The 22290-nt window shown below is 53.0% G+C and overlaps 3 protein-coding genes across 4 annotated transcripts; 2 read left to right on the forward strand and 1 right to left on the reverse strand.

Moving 5' to 3' along the window:
* The first annotated feature begins 1998 nt into the window (after nucleotides 1-1998).
* LOC127229881 (podocan-like protein 1) lies at nucleotides 1999-3380 on the forward strand. The gene is made up of 3 exons (XM_051194954.1): nucleotides 1999-2114; nucleotides 2251-2469; nucleotides 3108-3380. Exons 1-3 carry the CDS (start codon nucleotides 2070-2072, stop codon nucleotides 3348-3350), a joined length of 507 nt encoding a protein of 168 aa, XP_051050911.1. The 5' UTR covers nucleotides 1999-2069; the 3' UTR covers nucleotides 3351-3380.
* Nucleotides 3381-3591: 211 nt separating this feature from the next.
* On the forward strand, nucleotides 3592-7376 carry LOC127229745 (podocan-like protein 1). Its single transcript, XM_051194714.1, has 5 exons — nucleotides 3592-3773; nucleotides 4332-4488; nucleotides 4734-4849; nucleotides 5839-6496; nucleotides 7175-7376. Exons 1-5 carry the CDS (start codon nucleotides 3592-3594, stop codon nucleotides 7325-7327), a joined length of 1266 nt encoding a protein of 421 aa, XP_051050671.1. The 3' UTR covers nucleotides 7328-7376.
* Nucleotides 7377-8018: 642 nt separating this feature from the next.
* Nucleotides 8019-22264, reverse strand: Cc2d1a (coiled-coil and C2 domain containing 1A). Of its 2 annotated transcripts, none has more exons than XM_051194956.1 (29): nucleotides 22003-22264; nucleotides 20651-20758; nucleotides 18876-18988; nucleotides 18719-18784; nucleotides 18342-18476; nucleotides 18026-18248; nucleotides 16217-16335; nucleotides 15929-16001; nucleotides 15754-15825; nucleotides 15533-15663; nucleotides 15391-15463; nucleotides 14589-14722; nucleotides 14017-14128; nucleotides 13762-13934; nucleotides 12311-12433; nucleotides 12168-12226; nucleotides 11977-12093; nucleotides 11061-11134; nucleotides 10932-10990; nucleotides 10781-10832; nucleotides 10259-10358; nucleotides 10093-10183; nucleotides 9820-9957; nucleotides 9666-9727; nucleotides 9115-9178; nucleotides 8904-9030; nucleotides 8641-8717; nucleotides 8514-8561; nucleotides 8019-8444 (listed from the first exon to the last, which is right to left on the reverse strand). In XM_051194956.1, the coding sequence occupies exons 2-29, from the start codon at nucleotides 20748-20750 to the stop codon at nucleotides 8424-8426; spliced, it is 2736 nt and encodes a 911-aa protein (XP_051050913.1). In that variant the 5' UTR covers nucleotides 20751-20758; nucleotides 22003-22264; the 3' UTR covers nucleotides 8019-8423. The 2 variants fall into 2 exon arrangements, with proteins under 2 accessions (XP_051050913.1, XP_051050912.1); XM_051194955.1 differs by having other exon boundaries at nucleotides 20651-20786.
* Between the last annotated feature and the right edge of the window lie 26 nt (nucleotides 22265-22290).

Below are 22290 nucleotides of genomic sequence, written 5' to 3' on the forward strand. Positions count from 1 at the left end.
ATGAATCTCTGATAGTTGGCATCTTTTAAGAAGTACTTCTTGTTTGTGTTTTGTTTTGTTTTTCAAGACAGGGTTTCTCTGCATATCCCTGGCTGCCCTGAAGCTCTCTCTGTAGACCAGGCTAGCCTCGAACTCAGACAGATCTACCTGCCTCTGCTTCCCAAGTGCTGGGATGAAAGGTGTGCACCACCACTGCCTGGAAACAAATGTTTTTTACTTATTATGTTTTTTAAAAACAGAATCTTACTGTATAGCCAGCCTGGAATTTGCTATGTGGAACAGGGTGGCCTTGAACTTAAAGGTGTGTCCCACCACACTTTATTTTTCATAATTTATTTTTATTTTATGTACATTGTTGTTTTGACTGCATGTATGTCTGTGTAAGGGTGTCAAAAGCCCTGGAACTGGATTGATAGACAGGTGTGAGCTGCCATGTGGGTGCTGGGACTTGAACCCAGGTCCTTTGGGAAAGAAACCAGTGCTCTTAACTGCCTCCAGCTTTTGAGTGACTTTTTTTGTTGTTCCTGGAACTTGCTCTGTAGTCCAGGATGGCCTCAAACTCACAAAGATCCACCTGCCTCTACCTCTTGAGTGCCAGGATTAAAGGCATGCACCACCAATGCCTGCACAACTTCTGAGTGCTAAGAAGCCTCCTTTAAATAGCAAACTTTCTTGTCAGACTATCTTTTGTGGAACCACCAGCTCCCCAGTGATGGTCTGGAGACTTATTGTTAATTATTGTTAAAGTTTGGCTTTAGCTTAGGCTTGTTTCTAACTATTTCTTATAACTTAATTAATCCATATTTTTTTCTACCACATGGCTCGGTAACCTCTTCTTAGTACAGCACATCCAACTTGCTCTGAGTCTGCTGGCAAAGTCTGTACACCTCGATTTCTTCTTTTCCTCTCTCTCCCTGGAAATCCAGCCTATCATCTCCTGCCTTGCTATTGGCCATTCAGCTCTTTATTAAACCAATCATAGCAATACATCCTCACACAGTGCACAAATATCCCACAACACCTTTAGAACTCCCTGGGAGTTCTTTCCTGAACTGACCAAAGCAACTTAAGGTGGAAAAGGTTCATTTCATCTAGCACTTGTATGTAGCTCATAGTCTGCTGCTGAGGGCCACTGGGGCGGGAACTGGAGCAGGAGCTTTGTGCAGAGGAGGCTGCTTGCGTGCCTACTCTTCGACTAGCTCAGGCTAGGCTCTCTTTCCCATCTGCTCAGGTCAGTCCTTCAGAAGAGCACATGAGTGTTCTGAGCCACCTCTCTAGCCTCGGTTGTTTTATTTGACAGCCCTTTGAGGAAGGGGTCTTTTTTTCCCCATACACTTTTGACACATTGCTTGTTTTTGAGACAGGGTATTAAGCAACAGTCAGGGCCTCAACTAGAATCTTCCTGCCTTAGTCTCCCTAAGCTCTGTGCTTGTAGGCCTGTGTCACATGCTACCCACCTAGCTGCATCAGCTTATTGAACTCTACAATGTTTCTGGAAGATGAGACAACCTTGACCAGTTTACAAAAAAGGGAAACTGAGGCACAGAGCCCAGGTTCAAACAGGCTGATCGGTCCCTAGCCCATATGGTAGCCACTAGCCTTCCCTTGCGTGAATTTCCTTTCAAAAGCCAAGCCTGTTTTGGGGGTGGGCTGTGGCTGCCAGCTAGGTGTGACCAGGGAAGTGCAAGGCTCTCTGGAGCCCTCCCGGCTGGCTTCATCTCCTTGGGGATTCTCTCGAATGCCCTTCCCCACCCTCGGACCCCTATTCCTGCCTGTGGTCAGCCCAAATACCAGATAGGGTGAATAGCAGACTTTCTCAAACATTCCTCATCACTGTGGTTCAGTTTAGGCTGGCTGAGGTTATGAAAATAGAGCTGGGGTGGTTGGAGCAGGCGGGAAGTGGAGGGATGGGCTAGCTGAGCCTTGCTACCCTATCCAGACCTCTTCAGGGAGGGACCGGGGGTGGCCATCCTCCCAGGCCCTGTAGTATAGCTGAGAGTGAGTGTGTGTGTCCCCTATGCCGAGAGATGGAGGGCAGCGGAAGTCACAGGGGATGTTGGAGCAAGTGAATGCTGGACTGGAGCTTGAGGAGAGGCACCACAGGGCTGATCATGGTAAGGTGGACAGGGAGAGTCTGGGGTGGGTCTGCCCACCCCCTGCCTGGCTCTCTCCGCTGGCTAGGTGGCTAAGCCTACTCTGCAGGGGGGACCCCTCACCAGGCTGTCCCGCTGACCCCTTGCCTTACCCCAGAAGCCTCAAGAGCTACTGCTGCTCCTGATGCTGAGATGGACTGAAGCACACATGGAAGATCCTGCCTTCCCGCACCTGGGTGACAGCTCACAGCCCCTGCTGAGGGCCTGTCCTTGGCGCTGCTCCTGTCCCCGAGATGACACAGTGGACTGCACTGGCCTGGGCCTGAGGGTATTCCCAGACAATATCACCAGGGCTGTTCGGCACCTTTCCTTGCAGGTGAGGCCTGGGGGTCAGAGACTCAGGGAGGCACAGGGCCCAGGCAGGGTCCAGGTGGGAGGACCACAAGCCAGAACTGAACCTGGCCTTGCTCTGGGTCTGCTAAGCCAGGCCAGGGCCAGAGGGAAAAGCACTGCATCTTGGGAAGGCTGAGTTTGGGGTCGGTCAGCATCTTAGAAGGGATAAAGCTGCTTTGGTCAAAACATTGAGTTCTGGGACAGCCGTTGTGATGGTGGGAGTCATGGGGGTGCTTTGGGAGGCCCTGGGGAAAAGGTGTTGGTAAGGATTCTGAGGCAGGAGGATGGACACTGCGTAGTGAAACTCTGTGTGTGGGTGTGTGGTGGTGGCTAGAGATGTGTCAGAGGCAGCCTGTGAGGCTTGGGGGCTCAGGGTAATAGTGTTGTTGTGGGTAATGTAGTAAGGAGCCCAGTGCCTTGCAGGTCTCAAGGTTGTTTGGGGTCATGGAATGGGATATTTTCCTTTCTTCTCCTCCTCCTGCTTTTGGAGACATTAGGGATGAACCCAGGGCCTGTGGATGCTAAGCAAGTGCTCTGCCTCTGGGCCATACCTCTAGGTTACCAGTTGAGGAGTAAGGGTCAGGTCTTGGTATGAATGAATGTCTTTACTCCATTCCACAGAACAACCAGCTGCGGGAGCTCCCCTACAACGAGTTAACTCGCCTCAGTGGTTTGCGCACCCTGGACCTGCACAGCAATCTCATCTCCTCAGAGGGTGAGGACCTCGAGCTTGGAACAACCCGGTCCCAGCCCCTCTCCACATCCGCTGTTTGCCAGTTGTGGCCAGCTCTTCGGGGATTTCCACAACTGCTGAGCAGGGTGGAATTTCAAGGGTTGGGGGATGGTGGTGGCTGTGGCTTTTAGTAAGGACAGGATGTGTGTGTGTTTGGGGGGGGGGGGCTGGGGACCTGTGCTAGTCCCTAGCCTTCAGAGTAGGGCTGCTAGAAACGCTGGTCCCTCATCATTACCCTCTGTGCGCCCCACCCAGGTCTGCCTGATGAGGCCTTTGAGTCCCTCACCCAGCTAGAGCACTTGTACGTGGCCCACAACAAGGTGAGCCTGTGTGTAGCCCCGAGAGGGTGCATCCTGGCTGGGGTCACCCAGTATGCGGGACCTGGGTGTGGGGCTGGGGAGGCAGGAAACCCCACACCAGGACCAGATGCTGTTGCTGTTGCAGCTCTCTGTTGCGCCCCAGTTCCTGCCACACTCCTTGCGTGTCGCCGATCTGGCTGCAAATGAAGTGGTGGAAATCTTTCCTCTCACCTTTGGGGAGAAGCCTGAGCTCCGGTAGCCTTAGCCCTGGCTCCGCCCCCTTCCTTTGATTCCAGGACCCTGCCCCCAGACTTTGCCCAGGAGAAAGAGGCCTGCCCTGGGAAGCATGTACATGGTTTTGCATAAGAAGCAGAGAGTAGCCCTGTTTTGAAGGGTCTGAGGCATTGGGGGTGGAGAGTCAGAGAAGGCTGGGGACTCTGGGGCATGGTCCTGTGCTTGGGGGGGGGGGGGTGGTATCAGGGAGGACTCATCAGTTTGGGGGGTCTGGGGCACTCTGCTCAGTTTGTGGACTATGTACCTAAACTTGGGGTCAGAGAGATCTCAGGGAGGGGAGCTTGAGTTGTGATATTGGGCCCCATACACTGTATCAAAAGTCTAGACTAAGCCTGGCCATGGTGGCACTCACCTTTAATCCCAGCACTTGGGAAGCAGAGGCAAGTGGATCTCTGTGAGTTCAAGCTCAGCCTGGTTTTCAGAATGAGTTCCATCCAGGACAGCCTGGACTATGCAGAGAAATCCTGTCTTGGGGAGTGTGGTACACACATGTGTAGGCTGGTAGCTTGCCCTTCTCAGGTCTGTGTATCTCCACAACAACCGACTGAGCAACACTGGTTTGCCACCTAACACCTTCCATGGATCGGAGGCCATTACCACCCTAAGTCTCTCCAGCAACCAGCTCAGCTACCTACCACCCAGCCTCCCAGCCTCCCTGGAGCGGCTTCACCTGCAGGTACCCTGCCTATCACACACATACCCAAAACCTGTGAGGTTTCTCCACCTGCTCCTTTTCCATCTTTTCAACTGCTCCCCCGAATTCCAGATATTAGAATAGTCATTTAGAAAAACAAAACAAAACAAACAAACAAAAACCCTCCACTGCCTTGCACAAGCAAGACAAGTTCCTGGACACTCAAGAGCCTTCTGTGGCTGCTGTAGCTGCCCATGCCAGATCCTCTATTTCACTTTCTCCTCCAGAACAATCTTATCTCCAAGGTGCCCAGAGGAGCACTGAGCCTCCAGACTCAACTCCGAGAGCTATACCTCCAGCATAATCAGTTGACAGACGGTGGCCTGGATGCTACTACCTTCAGGTAGGGACACAGCATTTCTGTGCTGGCAGCAGACCCCCTCCTTTGTAGGACTTTGTTTAGTGAGTACCTAGTGTGCATCCAACTGCCCTGCCTAGAATACCGTTTGGTATTACTGTATGCTGTGATGCTTGGCTCCTGCTACCGGTTTTTGCGGTTCTATTACCCAATAGTTGTGGGTTTCTTGTGACGGGGTTATGGAGTCCAGGTTCTTCCATGTGCTAGGAAACAAAACAAGTCTGCTGGCCTCCAGATTCTAGACAGGCGTCTGGGGTGGGGGGCTCTGAGTTGCACCTTAGCTCTTGCTTTTGCTTTTCTTTCCTTCTTTTTTTGGACAGGATCTCTCTGTGTAGCCATGGTTGTCCTGGGACTTGTTATGTAGACTAAACTGGCCTCCAACTAGTTAAGCTCTGCCTTCCTCTGCCTCTTGATTGCTGGGACTAAGAATTATGCCACAATATCTGAGAGCCACTATGTGGTGCTGGGGTCCCAACCCTGGTTCTATGGAGGAGCAGCAACCAGTGCTCTTAACTGCTGAGCCATCTCTCCAACCAAACCCTAGATTTTTTGAGAGTCTGGCTAAGTGTAGTCCAGGTTGGCATGGAACTCAATCCTCTTAGCTCACCACATGTGTGCTGGGATTCCATACCTGCACCCATGACCATTCTGGGCTACCAGATGCATTTCTGTATCATATCAACCCAACTTTGTTGTTCCATTACTCTCAACTTGAAACCTCCAGGTTAAAGGAGTCCTAAAACCATTCCCTTTCCTTTCTGGCACTCCCCTCCCCTGGAGATAGGATTTCTTAATGTAACAGCTCTAGCTGTCCTGGAACTTACTTTGTAGACCTGACTGGCCTTGTACTCATAGAGATCCACTTGCTTCTGCCTCTCAAGTGCTGGAATTAAAGGTGTGAGCTAACAACTCCTGCCTGGCTGGGGTCCCTTCTCGAAGTGACCATTCATTCCATCACCCGTCTCTCCCATCAGCAAACTGAGCAGCCTTGAGTACCTGGACCTGTCCCACAACCGGCTGGCCACAGTGCCTGAGGGTCTACCTGGAACCCTGACCATACTGCACCTGGGTCGCAACTGCATCCGGCAGGTGGAAGCGGTGCGGCTGCACAGAGCAAGGGACCTGCGCTACCTGTTGCTGCAACACAATGAACTGGGGGCCTCAGCCCTGCCTGCGGGGACGCTGAGGCCTCTGAGGGCTCTGCACACGCTGCACCTCTATGGCAACAGGCTCGAGCGCGTGCCCCCAGCATTGCCCCGCCACCTGAAGGCCCTGGTGATGCCCCACAACCGCGTGGCTGTGCTAGGTGCACGAGATTTGGTTTCTGCACGAACCCTGGCTGAGCTCAATCTGGCCTACAACCGCCTGTCCAGCGCGCACGTGCATCCCGGTGCCTTCCGCCGCCTGCGTGTCTTGCGCAGCTTGGACCTGGCCGGCAACCAGCTGAGCCGGCTGCCAGAGGGCCTGCCAGCCAGTCTGCGCTTCCTGAAACTGCAACGTAACCAACTGCGGGCCCTGGAGCCAGAGCTACTGACCGGCCTAAATAAGCTGCAGGAGCTAAGCCTGGCACACAACCGGCTACGCGTGGGCGACATAGGGCCTGGCACCTGGCATGAGTTGCAGGCACTGCAGGTCAGGGGTTAACTACAATGTGGTCATCTCCAACCCCTCCCCACCAACCCTCGTTGCCCCAGCTACTCCTCAGCTCTGAGCCCTGGCATGCCACAGAACCCCATGTGGGCAGCCTGAGCCGGCTAAAACAGACTGTTTGGGTTGTTGCTGGTATGTCCTACCTCCTGAGCACTCCCCCATTCTACCCAGTGGCTGTGCTCTGGCATCCCAGCTGGGCACAAAACAGGGTCCTTATCCCTTTCTGACCCCAAACATCCTAGAGAAAAGGCCAGGTGTGGGGGACTGCAACTGTCTCCACAGCATGGGGAGGCTGAAGTAGGAGGGTGGGGTCTGAAGCCAGCTGAGGCTACAGAAAGAAGAAAAGGAAGTGGAGGAGGGACAGGGAATGGAGGGAAGGAGAGGAAGGAAAGAAAAAACAGGGTGAGTGAGGAGGGTGTTAGGACCGCCATCTTCACACCCTTGAGTCTTACTGAGTCAGGCAGGTGGAGACCACATCTACCTGTACCTCCCATGGATAAAACAGCCACGTATCAGCTCAGTGGACCTCTACTGAGTGAAGGAACTTGGCAACATTAGCGAACAAGAAGGCATGAAGAGGCAGACAGCAGGGAGGGGGCTAGAAGCTCTTCAGGGGTGAGGCCCAGGCCCTGAGTCTGCTGCATGCTATGTGCCTGTCAGGTGCTGGATCTGAGCCACAACGAGCTATCCTTTGTGCCCCCTGACTTGCCCGAGACCCTCCAGGAGCTGCACCTGCAGGCTAACCGTATCAGCCACGTGGGCCCAGAGGCCTTCCTCAGCACACCTCACCTGCGTGCCCTCTTTCTGAGGTGAGGGGCAGGGGAGTCTGGATGATGACAGTAGCTTTTCCAAGTCACCAGCCTAACATCCCTGCCTCTCTGCACAGGGCCAACAGACTTCATATGACAAGCATTGCGGCTGAGGCCTTCCTAGGACTTGCACATCTACGCGTGGTAGACACTGCAGAAAACCCTGAACAGGTCTTGGTCCAGCTGCCACCCAAGGGCAGGGCTAGTCAAGTAGCCCTGACCTGAGCTCTGGTGAACTTTGGACTAAGTTCTCAGTTGGGGCCTTGGAGGCTGGGCCTGTTCTGCCCAGAGCTGTGGTTGGGGGCTTAAGCAGCAAGTATGCATATGCTGCCTTGAATATTCTGGGGTGCAGACTACACGTATACTTCCACCAGATGGTGATGGGGAAAATAAACTGAACTCTTTTCCACATTCCCACCCACTCAGTGCCCTCTGGGACCCATCCCTTCCCTATGCTTCACAGGAGTGCCTTTTCCATCCCCGAGACCAGAGGACTTGCAGACAGGCTCTAGGATCTGAGGCCAGTCTGACAGTGTGGTCCCACTGACAGTGACTGGTGTGGATGACCTGAGACAGATGATGATACATGGGTCACTAACCAAGCCACAGGCTTACCCAGGCCTTTCCAGGGGACTGGGCTGAGTGGGGGGCCCAGGCCAGTCACTGAGCAGGCCACATCAAGGAAAAAAGAGAGCTGAGGTGGGTGTGGCCTTTATTCTGTGTTGGCCCTGGGGGAAGGGGATGGCTGGGTCAGCATAGCCCCTGGAGAGCCAGCAGGGTTTGACAGCCTCAGTGGCATCTTTGGAGAGGACTGTAGGGTTAAGACTGGGGAGGGACAGGAAGTAAAGTGCTTGCAGGGCCCTCTGGGCTTGTGCCCAGCCACCCTCCTTGCTCCAGATGCTCCTGGATGTGCAAACAGGACTCTCCAAGGCCCAACCAGCCAGGCTTGGGTGAGGGTGCTGTCCTGACGTCCCTGGGGCTGGGGGCCTGGACAGGGTGAGTCCAGAACCAACTGTCCGCTGATTGTCTGCTTGTCTGCTCGGTGGCCCTGGACCTCTGCCTGGCATTGGGCTGTGGGGCCTCAAGTCCAGGGATGGGCCTCACCTGCGGAGTCGCTGAAGCTGTGGGGGACATAGGGGGTCAGGGGACCAGCACCACGTGTCACCCCCGCCACCCCTGGGGCCGCTCACCTCGCTCTCCACCAGGTTCCGCCGGTACAATGCCTCTTTTGCAGCCTCCTAGAGGAAGGGGTGATTAGCTGACAGTCCAGGAGATCCTTCCCTTATACTTTAGTCCCCACCACAGAGTCCAGCTTACCCTGCTTCCATCATAGCCTAAGCGGCGGGCAGCCTCTGTATAGAAGTGCAGCTGGCGCTCCAGATGGGATGCATACTCTTGAGAAGTGGCAGTGGGGTCAGGGTCAGGCATGCCTCTCTACACTTTCCCCTCCATCCCATTCCACAGGGTGCCCCCCACACACAAACACCTCTCTCCTAGCAGACAGGCCTCTCCCCAGACCCTTTCTTGAACCTCCCTCACCAGATAAACCCCTCCCAGCCCCCCTCCTGCCCTGCCCCTACCCCTGCGGATGCCAGCACCCCCCTGCTCCAGCTGTGCCCTCTGCCACTGGCTACGCTGCACAACATCCTGGTACTGCTGGGCCACTTCTGGGGGCACAGGCCTGCGTGCCTGCCTCAGGGCCAGGATCTGGAAGATAACAAAGAAGGCTGTGAGCCAATCAGAGCCGACTCTGAGGCCCACCCGGCTAATCCCAGCAGGACAAGCACCCACCTTCCTTTCTAGCCGCTCTTGGTCAAAAGCTAGCACACTAAGGCTATGCAGGGGCCGAGCTGATCTGCAGGGTAGAAAGGGGCATGAGGGGGCTATAGAGGATGTGGTGGGGATCCAAAGGAATCAGTTGGGTAGAGACACAGGGGCTAGGCTAGGGGATCTCAGCAGGGCCTCAAGAAGTCCAGGGACCAGAGAAAAGTAGGTCTGATGCTGGAGGTTCTGGGGCATGTCTGTCATCCCTGCATGTGAGGCAGGGGGATCATGAATGAGTTTGAGACCTGCTTGAGGGAGAGAGACAAAGATAAAGCCAGAAGAAAAGCAGACATGTCCATGAACTGAGAGGAAAGACCAAATGGAGACAGAGGAGGCTGAATGTTGACAATGGGTCACATCATGAAAAGTCAAGCAGAGGCTTTTGAACTGAATTTTCCAAGAGTAGGGGCTCAAGAATGGTGTTGGAGCCAGACAGGATAGGGTCTGATGTGCCATGGATACTATAAAAGGAACCGAGAGACAAGGATTCATGGCAGTGTGACCTAGCCCAGACTCACCTGTTCCCTGGTTCCTTCCAAGTGGCAGCTATGGGAGGCACCTTTGCTTTGGGCCCAGAGACCTGTTTTGGTACAGAGAGCCAGTCCAATGAGTACTGATTCCCTGACCCCAGCCCTACTCTCAGGGGTGGCTGATAGATAGGCAGGGGCTCACTGTGGGCACAGCTGCTGGGAGGTGATCAATGACCAGCCACCTCTCCGTCGTAGTCTCTAACTGCTGGGCTGTCAAGGGCTCCCGGATCCGGACCATCACTTCAAGCCGCCCCCCAGTGGGTCGGCGACCATCCAAAACCTAGGTTGGAATAAGAAGAGGTGCTGTGGGCGAGAGCAGCAATCTCAAACAGGAGCCCTCAGGAATGGCCAGAGGTGACGCTGGTCACAACGGACCAGGGTGCTCAGAGTCTGCAAGAACCCACTGCGGCCTCACCTCCAGGATCTCATGGACTTCACAAGCTGTTTCCAACATATCCAGTTTCAGCTGGGCTGTGCCCAGCACCCTGTCAGTCTTGAACAGCCCCCTGTGCGTAGGAAGGTGTGATGGTTGGCATGCTGCTCCACAGCCCTGAGCCCAGACCCTGTGGTCCCTGGCTTACCCCTTGTGGACCACTTCGAACTTGATGCCCTTGGTTTGGATGGCCCTTCGGAAGCCACGGTGGCCACGGTTGATGCAGAGTTTGAACTGCTCCTTGAATTCTAGGCAGGGAAGGAGGGAAGAATGAGAAGAAACTGGCTATGTGGGTGGGAGTGAGCACTGGCCTTGTGTGTGTATGTGCATGTTGTGTTTGTTCATGTGGCGGGCAGAGCACCACCTCAGGTGTAGTCTTCACCTTCCGCCATTGTCTCATTTGTGCACCCCAAGTTAACTGGCCCACGAGCTCTCTTGTCCTCACCTCACTGTAGGAGTGTGGGATTTAAATCAGATCTGGAGATTCGAACTCACTCGCTTCTGCTTGCACTGCAATGCTTACCTACAGAACTATCTTTCCTCATTCCTTTTCGTTCCCTTGAGGGTGCTAGGATGGAAGCCCAGCTTGTGCCTGCGGGGTACACCTGAGCTACAATCCCACGCTGGCCCTAGTTTTAGGTTTTCTTCTGTAGGAAGCCAGGTGACTCACCAGGGGAGTCTGTACTTTTGATCACACTGGTCTTGTCTTTCTGAGCTTCTTCCTGTATCAGGGAGGAGGCAGGAATCATCAAGCCCAGGCTGGACCTGGATTTCTTGCTTGCCTTGCTTCCCGCCCCCACCTACTTAGAGTTTGCACCTACCACATTGGGATAAGGGAAGTCAAACCGGACAAAGGCATCCAGGTCACTGGGCGACAGCCCTGCAGGTAAACAAGGGTCAGACCTAGGCAGAGAAACCAGCCCACCCTTGCTTCCAGGCCAGCCCCTCACCTGTGGGTGTGGGCAGGTTGATGCCCTTCAAGATAAACAGAAGCATGTCGTTGTTGCTCAGGTCCGGAAAGACCCTGTCAGTATAGAGGGGAACAGAGGCAGGCACTTCAGCCCCGAGCTGCAGCTCTCATTTCCCTCAGTGGCTGGGGAACCCTCCTGATTATGGGGGTGTCGCTCCTGGGTTCAGGCTGTAGAGTTAGGCACCCCCTTGCCTGACTTCTGGGCTCTGTTCAGTGCTCACATACTTATTTGGTGCCTGCTTTTATTTGTGTTTTTGTATTTATTGTGTTGTACATACATGTGCATGTGTTGGTGTGTGTACATGTATACAGGTGTGCCATGACATACATGTGAGGTCAATGAAGCACTTTTGAGAGTTCTTTTTTTCTTTTTAACTCAGGTTGTCAGGTTTGGCAGTAAGTCCCTTTGTTTGCCAACCTACCTCATTGACCCTCATTTACCAGTTTTATTTGTGTTCCTACTATGTACCTGGCAGCATCTGAGCTGTGCCCTACTCTATATTCCTGGAGTCCTACTAAGTGCCAGAGGACTTTAGCTACTGGAGGAACCTTTTCTTTTGAGACAAAGTCCTTGAATTTCTGATCCCCCTGCCTTCACTTCCTGAGAGCTGGGATCACAGGCATGTAAATCTGGTTTATGAGGTCCTAGAACCCAAGATCTCATGCATGCTGGGCAAGCATTCTACCAACTGAGCTACACACCCAGCCTCTTCCTTTCTGAGTATCTGCCAAGCCTCAGCCAGGGCATAGCCAATGCGGCACTTCACGCCCACCCCAGAGCCTTTGCATGCCTGTGCTCCCACCATGCACTTGCTCTTGACCAGAGTTGAGTCCCATGAGACCTTTAGAAGCTTCCCTCCCCAGCAATACCCCAACCAGGGGGCTTTGGGCCCTACTTGATGACACTGAAGGTCCTCTGCTCAAAGCGGGCGGCGGGTGTGGGCAGACTGCGGGCAAAGGCTTGCTTTAGGGTGTCCATGCTCCGCTTACAGTCTTCTGCCAGCTTCTGGAACCTACGGGAGAAGGCACTGCTTGGGGCCCTGGCCAGCTGGGCTGCCAGGGCAGGAACCAGTAAGGAAGCACTCACCTGATAGTTTCAGCAATGTTGCCCAGGTGGGTGAACTGTGTGGCGTGGTTCAAACACATCTGTAGAGGAGACAATGAGTATGGGTGGAAGGCCGGGAGGAACAGTATAGGGGGATGGGGACAGGGTTATGGGTGGGACCTCACTTCGTGTTGCTGTCTCAGGAGTTTGGTAAGTTCCCCATAGCGTCGCACGGCCTCTTGAGACAGGCCTGGGCCAGGCCGCTGCACCAGTACAAAATCATCCTTGTTGACAGGGGCGGGTGGCACCTATGGAAGGGGCAGGTGGATGAGGCTGGTAGGCAAGGACCTGCTGGCCCAACTAGGAGTGGCTCGTCTGGGGCTTTGATGTCGTCTCTGCCCCTTACTCGATCTCCCCTCAGTTCCTACACTGTCTGATATTACAAAGCCATCCTTTGGGCACCCAGGGCCCTGTCTGTGCAGCCCTGTACATGTGCAGCCATTGCTCTGTGGCTGGGGACCAGGGATGCAGCAGTGAACAGAGACAGCCAAGCGGTGTGGCACACACCGGTGATCTCAACACATAAGAGACTGTGGCAACAGAATTGGAAGTTTGAGGACAGCATGGGAAACACAATGAGTTTCAAGGCCTGCTTATGTACAGAGACCCTATCTTTAAGCAAATAAAAATCAGAACTAAAATCTAAGAAGAGGGGGTTTATCCCAACAAGTATCTATCTGGGGAGGCACTCCAGGGTGAGAAGGGCATGTGCCAAAACCCTAGGCTGTAGTAGTGCTGGCGTCTGAGACAGAGGGAGGTAGATCATGCAATACCATGGCCCCAGGAAAGCTCTGGAATTACCAGAGCTGTGTCGCTGTGATCTCCCTAGATGGAATGTGTACCCCATAAAGGTGGGGATATTTGTCTATTTTGCTCAACATTAGGTTCCCAGGACCCAGGATGTGCTCCATGCAAATTTTCTGGCATAGATGCTACTAGCTATTATACAAGGGCTTCTGGGATCCTGCCTGATTTTCAGGTGGGAATCAGTCTTCAGGTCTCAAAAGACAAAAATAATACACTGATTGAACAGTCCTACCCAAAGTGGCAGAATCTGTTAACTGTCCCCCAGATCATTTTCTTCCCTAGTAATAACACATAACATTGCTCTAACAAGAAACTGCAAGCCCCAGAATCCTTTGCAGGCATGGCCACATGGCTAGCTCTGGCCAATGAGAGACAAGCAAAAGGCCTGGTTCTGGAGGTAGCAGGGGTGTTCTGCTGTAGAGGAATAGAGGTCAGGGCATTCCCAGTGCCTGTAATGACTCCTTCAAGCCACTATGTCCCTTTTACTCCACCCTTTCCATGGGCAGGAAGCAATGGGTCAGTGGTCCATTTGGATCAGTGCACCAGGACAAGCCCCTAGGAAGATGAAAAGCAAAAACATGGAAGGGGCCTGGGCCCCTCAAGCATCTGTCCTAAGTGTGACATGCAAGAAATAACTGTCTCCTTTCAACTGCTGTCTTCCCAGGGCCTATTTGTCATAGCAGCTTAATTTAAAGGATGACCAATACATTCTAGGTCACATGGTTGCTAAGGGCCCACAGGCAGTATGCATGGGTATAAAAAGCCTCACCTTGGTGATGTCCACAGGCAGCCCATTGCGAGAGGCCTCTAGCATGGGCTCTAGCCCTTTGGCCTGGCGCAGGTGCATCTTGGCGCCTTCCACGTCATTCTTTTGCTTGGCACGCAGCGCGGCCTGTAGGAGCTGCTTCTTACGGCCCTCCAGGAAGGCCAGCTGCTGCTGGGCTGTAGGTGGGGAGGCCTTAGTAGGGTGCCCAGACACTGGGGCCAGGTTGGCCTGGGTAGCCAGGGCAGGTGGGGTACTTACCCCTGGTGGATGTGCCCTTGGGGGCTGCTTTGCCTGCTGGGGCTGGTCCTGATGAAGGCGCTCTGGAGGGTGAGGACTTCAGTTGGGTTGTGGGGGCAGCAGGGGTGTTTTGCTGCAGAGGAATAGAGAGAGAGTCAGGGTGTTTCCAGTGCCTGCAGTTACTCATTCTCAAGTGTTAGAACCCAAAACCAAGGACCTATCTTTGTGTCCTCACAGGGTGGCCTCAACCACTATGTAGCTGAAGCTGGCTTTGAACTCCTCTCCAGGCCTGAGATCAAAGGTATGAATGAGTCAATGTGCCTGGCTCATCCTCAGCACTGGCCACGTATATGGTCCTGCTTCTACCTACTCTCGGTAACAGCTCTGCACAGGAGGCTACTCTGTGCCCATTCTGTAGATGAAAAGACTAAGGGCTCAGGGAGCAAAAAGGCTTGTCAGTAGCCCCACAGCCAACAAGTGATAGGCCTATGGTGAGGGGATGGCTCACTCCTACTTAGGCCTAGGTCTCCCAAGGGTTCTGTCCTGTTGTCACTCACTGTTGTCACCCCCCCCTCAGCCTTGACCCCTTGCACCTTTTTAGGAGCCTCATCCTCTTCATCCTCTGAGCCTTCATCATGGTTAGCAAGCTTCATGGCAGTTTCCAGGACCCCCACCAAGCTCTGCTGGGTGGGCTCTGCATTCTCCAAGCCCTGAATTGGGGGGAAGCCTGGGCGGCAGAGTGACATGCTCAATCCTTCCTCCCACTGTTGTGAGGGTGCCATCCATCAATCCCCCCTCCCAATAAGGAACTCTAGGCCGTTCTTTTGTTGGTTTTCTGAAACAGCCTATGTAGCTCAGGTTGGCCTTGAACTTGCAATCCTCCTGCCTCAGCTTCCCAAGTATGGACATTACAGGTATGTGCCATACCAGTCTTACCGTTTTCTGCACACCAAAGATGGAACCTGGGACTCTGTGCATGCTAGGTAAGTGTCCTACCACTGCTCTAGTTTCTACTCTACTGAGGACTGGCAGGAGACTGAGGAACATTCTGGAAAGTCAAAGCCTAAAGGTTTGGCAGGAGTGAATGGAATGAAGTAGAGAGGGAGGGAGACAGTTGGAAGATAGAACAGGCTCCAAAACAATCTCCTAATTTTGAGAACTTTCCAGTTTCCCTGATATAAACATGTCTGTCATGACTCACTTCACTCTAGTTAAGAGGCTTGCACAGCTCCAGAGTACATACCCATGGCTGTAAAAAGCAGCCCTTAAGCAGGAATGGACCACCAAAGGCAAAGAGGGAGAGGGAGTAGGATGCCTGGGGCTGCTTTGGGATAGGCCTTACCTGGGGGAAAACATACTTGGGGTGGGGCCTACCTAGAGGTGTGTGTAGCCTACCTGGGGGTACTGGCAGCTCAGTCACATCCACAGCTCGGCCTGCCTTGTGGGCTCGAATGGCGTCTTGGTATTGCTGCAAAGTACAGAGATGTTAGGGGACCTGAGAGAGGCCCTGGAGGCAGTCATCTGGTCCCCTACATACCTTGACAATGCGCTCGTGCATGCGTGCCTTTCTCTGGTCACCCTTGGCCTTAGCCTGGGCTGCAGCCACTTGGTACCGCTCCATTCGCTGCTCCAGGGCCTCCAGGAGGCTCCTTGGGGGTTGTGGGACCTCTGGGCCAGAAGAGGTGGAAAGCAGGTTAAGGGTGAAGGGAAGTGGGACAATGCCCCAGTCTGCACGCTCCAAGGACCGCAGCAGCCTACCTGGCCTGATGGGTGCTGGAGAGGGGGTCAAAGGCTGTGCTGCTGGCAAAGGGGGCTCTGGAGACAGCTGGTCTGGAGACAGAGAGGCCCGACCCAGTGAGGGGTTGCTTGGTCATCTTGGGCAGAATTGAGATGAATAGTAGGAGTAGGAGGGGGCATGGGATAGGGTCCTCACCAGGTGGAGGGGGCAGGCGGGAAAGGTCCACCAGTTCCCCACGGCTCAGGGCCTCCAAGACAGGGTCGAAACTCTGGGAGAAAGAATGATATGGGTGGAGAGGGGACTACCAGGACCTCAGGGGGTGTTCCATGCCCTGCCCAGTGGCAGAGGATTGCCCCCTACCTGGCCACCCAACCCATGCTGGGCACAAAGGATGGCAGCTGGTGAGAGGAACTAGTGGGGATGGGAGCCTGCACTGTCTCTAGCTCCCTCCACCAGTAGGCCCGTCTGTGGGGCGGAACACACCTTGGCCACTCTCAAGTGTCTGGTGGCCGCAGCAGTGTCACCCTGATGCTTGGCATGGAGGGCAGCCAGTTTGTATTCATGCTGCAGGCTCTGCAGCTGGGCTAGCGGGGTGCAGGGACCTAGAAAGAGGAGCACACACAAGAAGCCCAGGCCAGCCTCACCACACAAACTGTCTATACGGACCTCACAACCCAGTTTTGAGCCCATTTTACAGATGGACACCTGAGGCTGGGAGGGCAGCTCTCTGCCAAGATCACTCCTCTTTCAGGTGGCATGGGCCCACTCAACCCTAGGCCTGGAGGTTCTAAGCCACTGAAGTTCTCTCCCCCCACCCCCAAATTCTAAAAATCTGATGGGGCCGAGTACCCTTTTAATCTGTCAGTTTTCTTCTTAAGCTTTAAAACAGCCAAGTAAACTATGAGCTTTATAAAGAGATAACTGTATGCCTGGGGTTTTCAGGGCTGAAGGTGGAATCGAGGGCCTCACACATGCTAGGCAACTGCATGGCCACCAAGCTACACTGCTGGCGTCAACACAAGCCTTTCTGACAGAGATGCAGCAGGTAAAAGCATCTGCTACCACCTGGTGGCCTCAGTTTGGTTCCTGGAACCCACACAGCAGGAGGTAAGGACTCCCCCGGGTTTTCCTCTGACCTTTGCATACATTCCATGGCATGTTCAAACCCCATCCTCAATTTAAAAATGTAAATTTAAGTGATTGGAAACTCATCAACATTTACTTTAATAAACATTTTTAGATTCATTTGTATGTGTACCACATTTGTGCCTGGTGCCCTTGAAGGCCAGAGAGGGTGTCAGCTCCTTTGAAACTCCAATTATAGACAGTTGTGAGCCACCCTGTGGGATTTGGGAACCAAACCTAGGTCTTCTTCAAAAGCAGCAAATGTTCTTAACTGTTGAGCCATCTCTCTAGGTCCCTACTTCTTTGGATTGTTTTCTTTTCTTTTCTTTTTCTTTTTTTGAGTCGAGGTCTTATTATATAGCTCTAGCTGGCCTAGGCTTGCTATACAGACCAGACTGGCCTTGAACTCAAAGTGATCTGCCTCCCAGGTAGCAGGATTAAAGGTGTGTGCCAGCATGCCCAGCCCTACTTGTTATTTTGTAAGTCATAGTAAAATACATAAAACTTACTTTCTCTTTTTTTTTCTCTGCTAAAAATTTTTTTTGCAGGGTGGGGGTGGGGGATAGGATGGGGGTGGGGGTGGGGGATAGGATGGGAGTGGGGGTGGGGGTGGAAAAGGTGGTACACACCTTCAATCTTAATGCTCAAGGAGCAGAGGCAGGTATGTCTCTGTGAGCTCACAGTCAGCCAGGTCTACACACTGACTCCCTGGACAGCCAGGGCTACATAGTGAGACCCTGACTCAAAAAAGCTTTAAAAAAATTACTGTGCATATGATGGTCAGATGCCAGTTCTGTGCAATTGATTCTCTTCCTCCACTCTGGCTGGGTCCCAGCCTTTACCTACTCTACCAGTCTCTTTTTCTCTTTCTGAGGTGGGTCTTTCTATGTAGCACAGGTTGTCCTCCAAGTTGTGATCCTCCTACATCAGGCCTCCTTAGTGCTGGATTCACATGTATGTGCCAGCATGCCTGACACATTATAAACATGCTTTTGTTTTTTTGTGCACTTAACATCAAGTCTGCATGGCTCTTCCATGTTAGAGCATGCTAAAAATTTAAAACATTCTCTTTTACGGTAAAATGCCATTGTATGCACAGCCTATGTTCTGAGGTCTCTGAAGGGCCCACACAGACCCTATATTACCCTGGCCCTTCCCATCACTTACCTGGAGGCAGCTGGGGCTTGGCAGAGGTTTGTGGGGTGATCGATGGAGCCTCTAAGGTGACACTGGACTCTGGGGCTGGCAGGTCCACCGGAGCCAGGTGGGAAGTAGTGTGGGTGTGACTGTGCCCAGCTGCTGGTCCCTTCCCCACAGTGACAAGTGGTGGGATGTCCGCTTCATTGATGATGTTGCCCTTCCTGGAAGAGGCCAACAGGCTTTCCAGTGTCTGAAACAGGGCATGAGTATGAGTCTGAGAATAACTTAGGCTCAGTGCTCCTGGGTCCAGTTAGTCTCAGAACCCCGCGCTTGGCCTGCTCACCTTGAGCCCCCGGTCATATCGTCTCATCTTGGCACTGTCCCCAGCTTGCCTGGCACTCTCCACTGCAGACTGGTAGAGGGCTAGCCTCTCCTGCAATACGGCCTCTACTCCTGGGTTGGAACCTGAAGGCTTTGGCTACAGGAGGATTGGGTGTACAATCTGGTTGGTGATCCCACTTAGGCCACCCTGACCAACCCCTCATAGCATGAACGCTTATTTCTCCTGGAACAATCTTCCCCGCTCCCAATGATGGAGAGATCACAGTCCAGAGGTTCAGAGGTAGCATGTCACCTGTGCCCAAGGTCACATGTAGAAAGGGGGAAAGATGAACCTTAAACTCCAGGCTGTGTGTGTATGTGTGACTTAGGGAGGCATACCTGGGCCACAGGCATCAGGGGATCCACAGCCTTCTGTTCCTCCCCAAGGACCTCATTTAGCTCTGCCTGCAGGGATACATGGCCAAGGTAGGAGGTAGAGGCTGCTGGACAGGGCACTGGGATGATATATTGCTACATGTCCTGGCCCTGTGCTCACCAGCAGGTCCTCATCAGCCTCCACATCATCCTCATCGGTCTCCTCCTCATCCTCATCCAGGTCTCTCATGCAGAGCCGGGCCATCTTCTCAATGGCCTCCATTGGCAGGGGACCTGGGGGCAGGAAGGAGTCCCCAGATAAAGCTGATCTTCCCAGAGCCCCAGCTGCCCATTCCTACACTCAGTACAGCAGGCAACAGAATAACAGTTCCCCTTCCCTGACCACTGTGGTATCCCACCATCCTGGAGCCCTTCTAGCCTGATGCCATCTACCACCTGCCAAGCCCAACCTCAAGCACTTTTCTCTTCCCTAGCCAGTCTCAGCTATGTTGCCAGGTACCCTGAGTTCAAACCTCAGCTCTGTAACGTTCACATTGTATGACCTTGAACAAGCTTACCTCCCTGGGTTTCAGGAGAGTGATAACTTAGCAGTAGACAGTGGGAACTAACAGTGAATTAAATTCCTGGAGCGGCAAAGCATAAGTTATCCCTGCCTCATCCTTCTTCCCCGGGCTTGCGCCCTGGCACCTTCTTTGAATCCCCATTCTTGTAGTTGGGGTATAATCAAGTTAAATAAAGGCTATCATAAAGCTCACTGGATAAGCTAGATGGCCACAAGAGAACGAGCAGGTCTCCTGTGTGGCAGATGCAGCATGGATACACTGGACAGGATGACACACATCCTGGAGAGGGTAGCTGAGATGTTATCCTGGCATCACACAATTTGGCTTGTCAATGATTCAGGAATTCCACCATTTAATTACCTCCACACTGGATGTGGATAGGTGAAAAAAAAAAAAAAACCACGAATCAAGCGGGAATCTATCAAGGGCATCTTGTTGGCACGGCACTCTTGTTTAAGAAAACAGTACTCTGTAAAGTTCAGTAAAAGACTCATTTGTTGGATACTGGGAAATACCACTAAGGTTGTATTCCACATTTATTTAGTGTTCATGTGTGCATGATGCATATGTGCACAGTTGTGTGCTATAGCACACGTGTAGAGCTCAGAGGACAATTTTACAGGGTCAGTTCTCTCCTCCTACCGCATGGGTCCTGGGGACTGACCCCCAGGGACTGAACACAGGCTTGTCAGGCTTGAGGCAAGCTTCTTTACCCACTGGGCCATTTTGCTGGCCCTCTGGTCATGGTTTTATGAACTAATAACCCACAACCATACCTTCTGTTGCTTCTGTCTAAAGATCTGCTGTATGGTGACTAGTGCACACTGAACGGATGACCCGCAGACCTGTGGCTCCAGCCTGAACACAACTGCCTAATGCACACGTTACTTTCCAAAGGCACAAGATTACCACCTATGCTTCAAAACACCAAGCAACACTTTGCTTAGGGATACTGCAATCAGTGAAATTATTCACATAAGGCACAAAAGTGAGGGGCTGGGAAGATGGCTTGGTGGTTTTGAATGCATACTATTCTAGCAGAGGACCTGAGTTTGTTTCCCAGCACCTACATGGGATGGCTCACAATGACTTCTGACTTCAGCTCTGGAAATCTGACAGCCTCTTATGGCTTTTGTGTATGTCTGCACACATGTGGCATACATACAAAGACATACACAGACACACACAAATTCTAAAAAAAAAAAAGAAAGAAAACAGATTGGATAAGGCTCAGTTGCACTCACAACTGACCCTGACATAGACCCCAGACTCCAGGGAGGTGGGGTCTTTTGTTTCCCCCCCTACTTCCAACCCAGTGCCCAGCTCCAAGTACTGTCTGCAGCAGAAGTTACAAGTGTGTCAAGCATCTCACCTTTGCCTTTGAGCTTCTCCAGGGCCTGGGGCTGGTTCCCCACCAAAGCCAAGAACTCAGCCTCCAGTTCCTCATCATTTACCCCATCCTCAGGGATCATCAGGCCATCTGGGGAGAAATCAACCAGCAGGCCGAGCTGTGGGAACAATCATGGTCCAGTTAGACCTTCCGTACACTACTCAGCCCAGGTGGCCACGATGGCTCCAGAGAGTCCCCATGGTAGGAAGGAACCAAAGCTCTAAAAGTAAACTGTTTCTTGGGGAGGGTAGGAGACTGAGACACACATGCCATGCAACAGTGTTCTGGCCCTTTGACTGCACGCATGGCTCATCAGCTGAGAACCTGCCTAGGAAGTACCACACTGGGGCTGGTGGATGCATTCATCAACAAAGTGCTAACCCTAACCCTACCATGTGCAAAGCCCTGGGTTCCATCCCCAGCATAGCAAGGAAAAAAAATTAAAAGTAAAAGCCCTAACAATAACACCTAACTTGAAACTGGGTCTTTTCTCTAGACCTGCCCTCCTGTTTTGGCTAATGACCAATAGAATATGATGAGTTACATGAAATTACCCTTTCTATAAGTCCAAATTGGTCATGCAATTATGCATGGCTTCACCTACTGGGAATAATAATTTCACACTATATTCTAGATTTTTCATAAACAATCTCAGTAAGTCTTTACAACTGCCCTGCCATGTAGGGACTCTTCCAGCCCTCCATTCCACAGGTGGGAAAACTGAGGCTCAGGGCTACAAATACATCTGTCAAACGTACTAAGGGCAGGAGGGAACCTGTAGTCAGGTGGACTCAGACCTGAGCCTGAGCTAGGCCCGAGCTCCCTGGTTCAAAGCTGAGACATCAAACTCCCACAGGCTCTGGATCTGGGACTATGGCAGGGGCCACAGTTCTGTAGGTTTTCCTGTACACCTCTGAATTGACATTTCTGTCTGGTCAGACTATTCAATCTTGTGACCTTGGTTAGAGGTCTTCGTCTCCCTGAGCCTCAGTGTCCTCATCTATACAATGGGAGTAAGGAGTGTGGCCTGGCCCAGTTGAGCAAAGGCTTGAAAAGCTGGTCTGATGGCTGCCTCTTCCCGGCTGCAACTGCTGCAGCAACAGGTGTTACCAAAACCAGGGTGGGGAGCCAGAAGCTGGATGGCCCAGGTCAGTAGGCCATACAGTCAGGAGTGAGCCTCACCTCGGGGGGGCGGGGACTTGGGTTCACTTGGTAGCGAGGATCAGGCTTTTCCGGGGGTGGGACACGCCCCGCGAGTGTTAAGAAGGGCGGGGACAGACCCTGAGGAAGGGTGGGAAGAGACCCCCTAGGTGGGCAGAGTGGCGCACACTCACCTGGCGGGCGGTGACAGCGCCTCGGCCCGGGGGTGCCGGGGGTCCATTCCTCTTGTGCATCTTCCAGGGTCGAAGCCCGGACTATCAGCCCTGGAACCTTCGTCTTACTCTGCCTCTTCCCCGAAGCCGGGTCTCTCAGCTCGCTGTGCTCCGGAGTCCCGAGACCCTCCTCCGAGCCCGGCCCCCGGAATTCTCGAGTTTTGGCCACCCTGCTTCCGCCTTGGCCTTCGGGAGCCCGGCCACAGGATTCGCAGGATTTCTGTAACTAAACTACAATTCCCGGCAGCC

The sequence above is a fragment of the Phodopus roborovskii genome, unplaced genomic scaffold, assembly GCF_943737965.1.
Source record: "Phodopus roborovskii unplaced genomic scaffold, PHOROB, whole genome shotgun sequence".
Taxonomy (NCBI): Eukaryota; Metazoa; Chordata; class Mammalia; order Rodentia; family Cricetidae; genus Phodopus; species Phodopus roborovskii.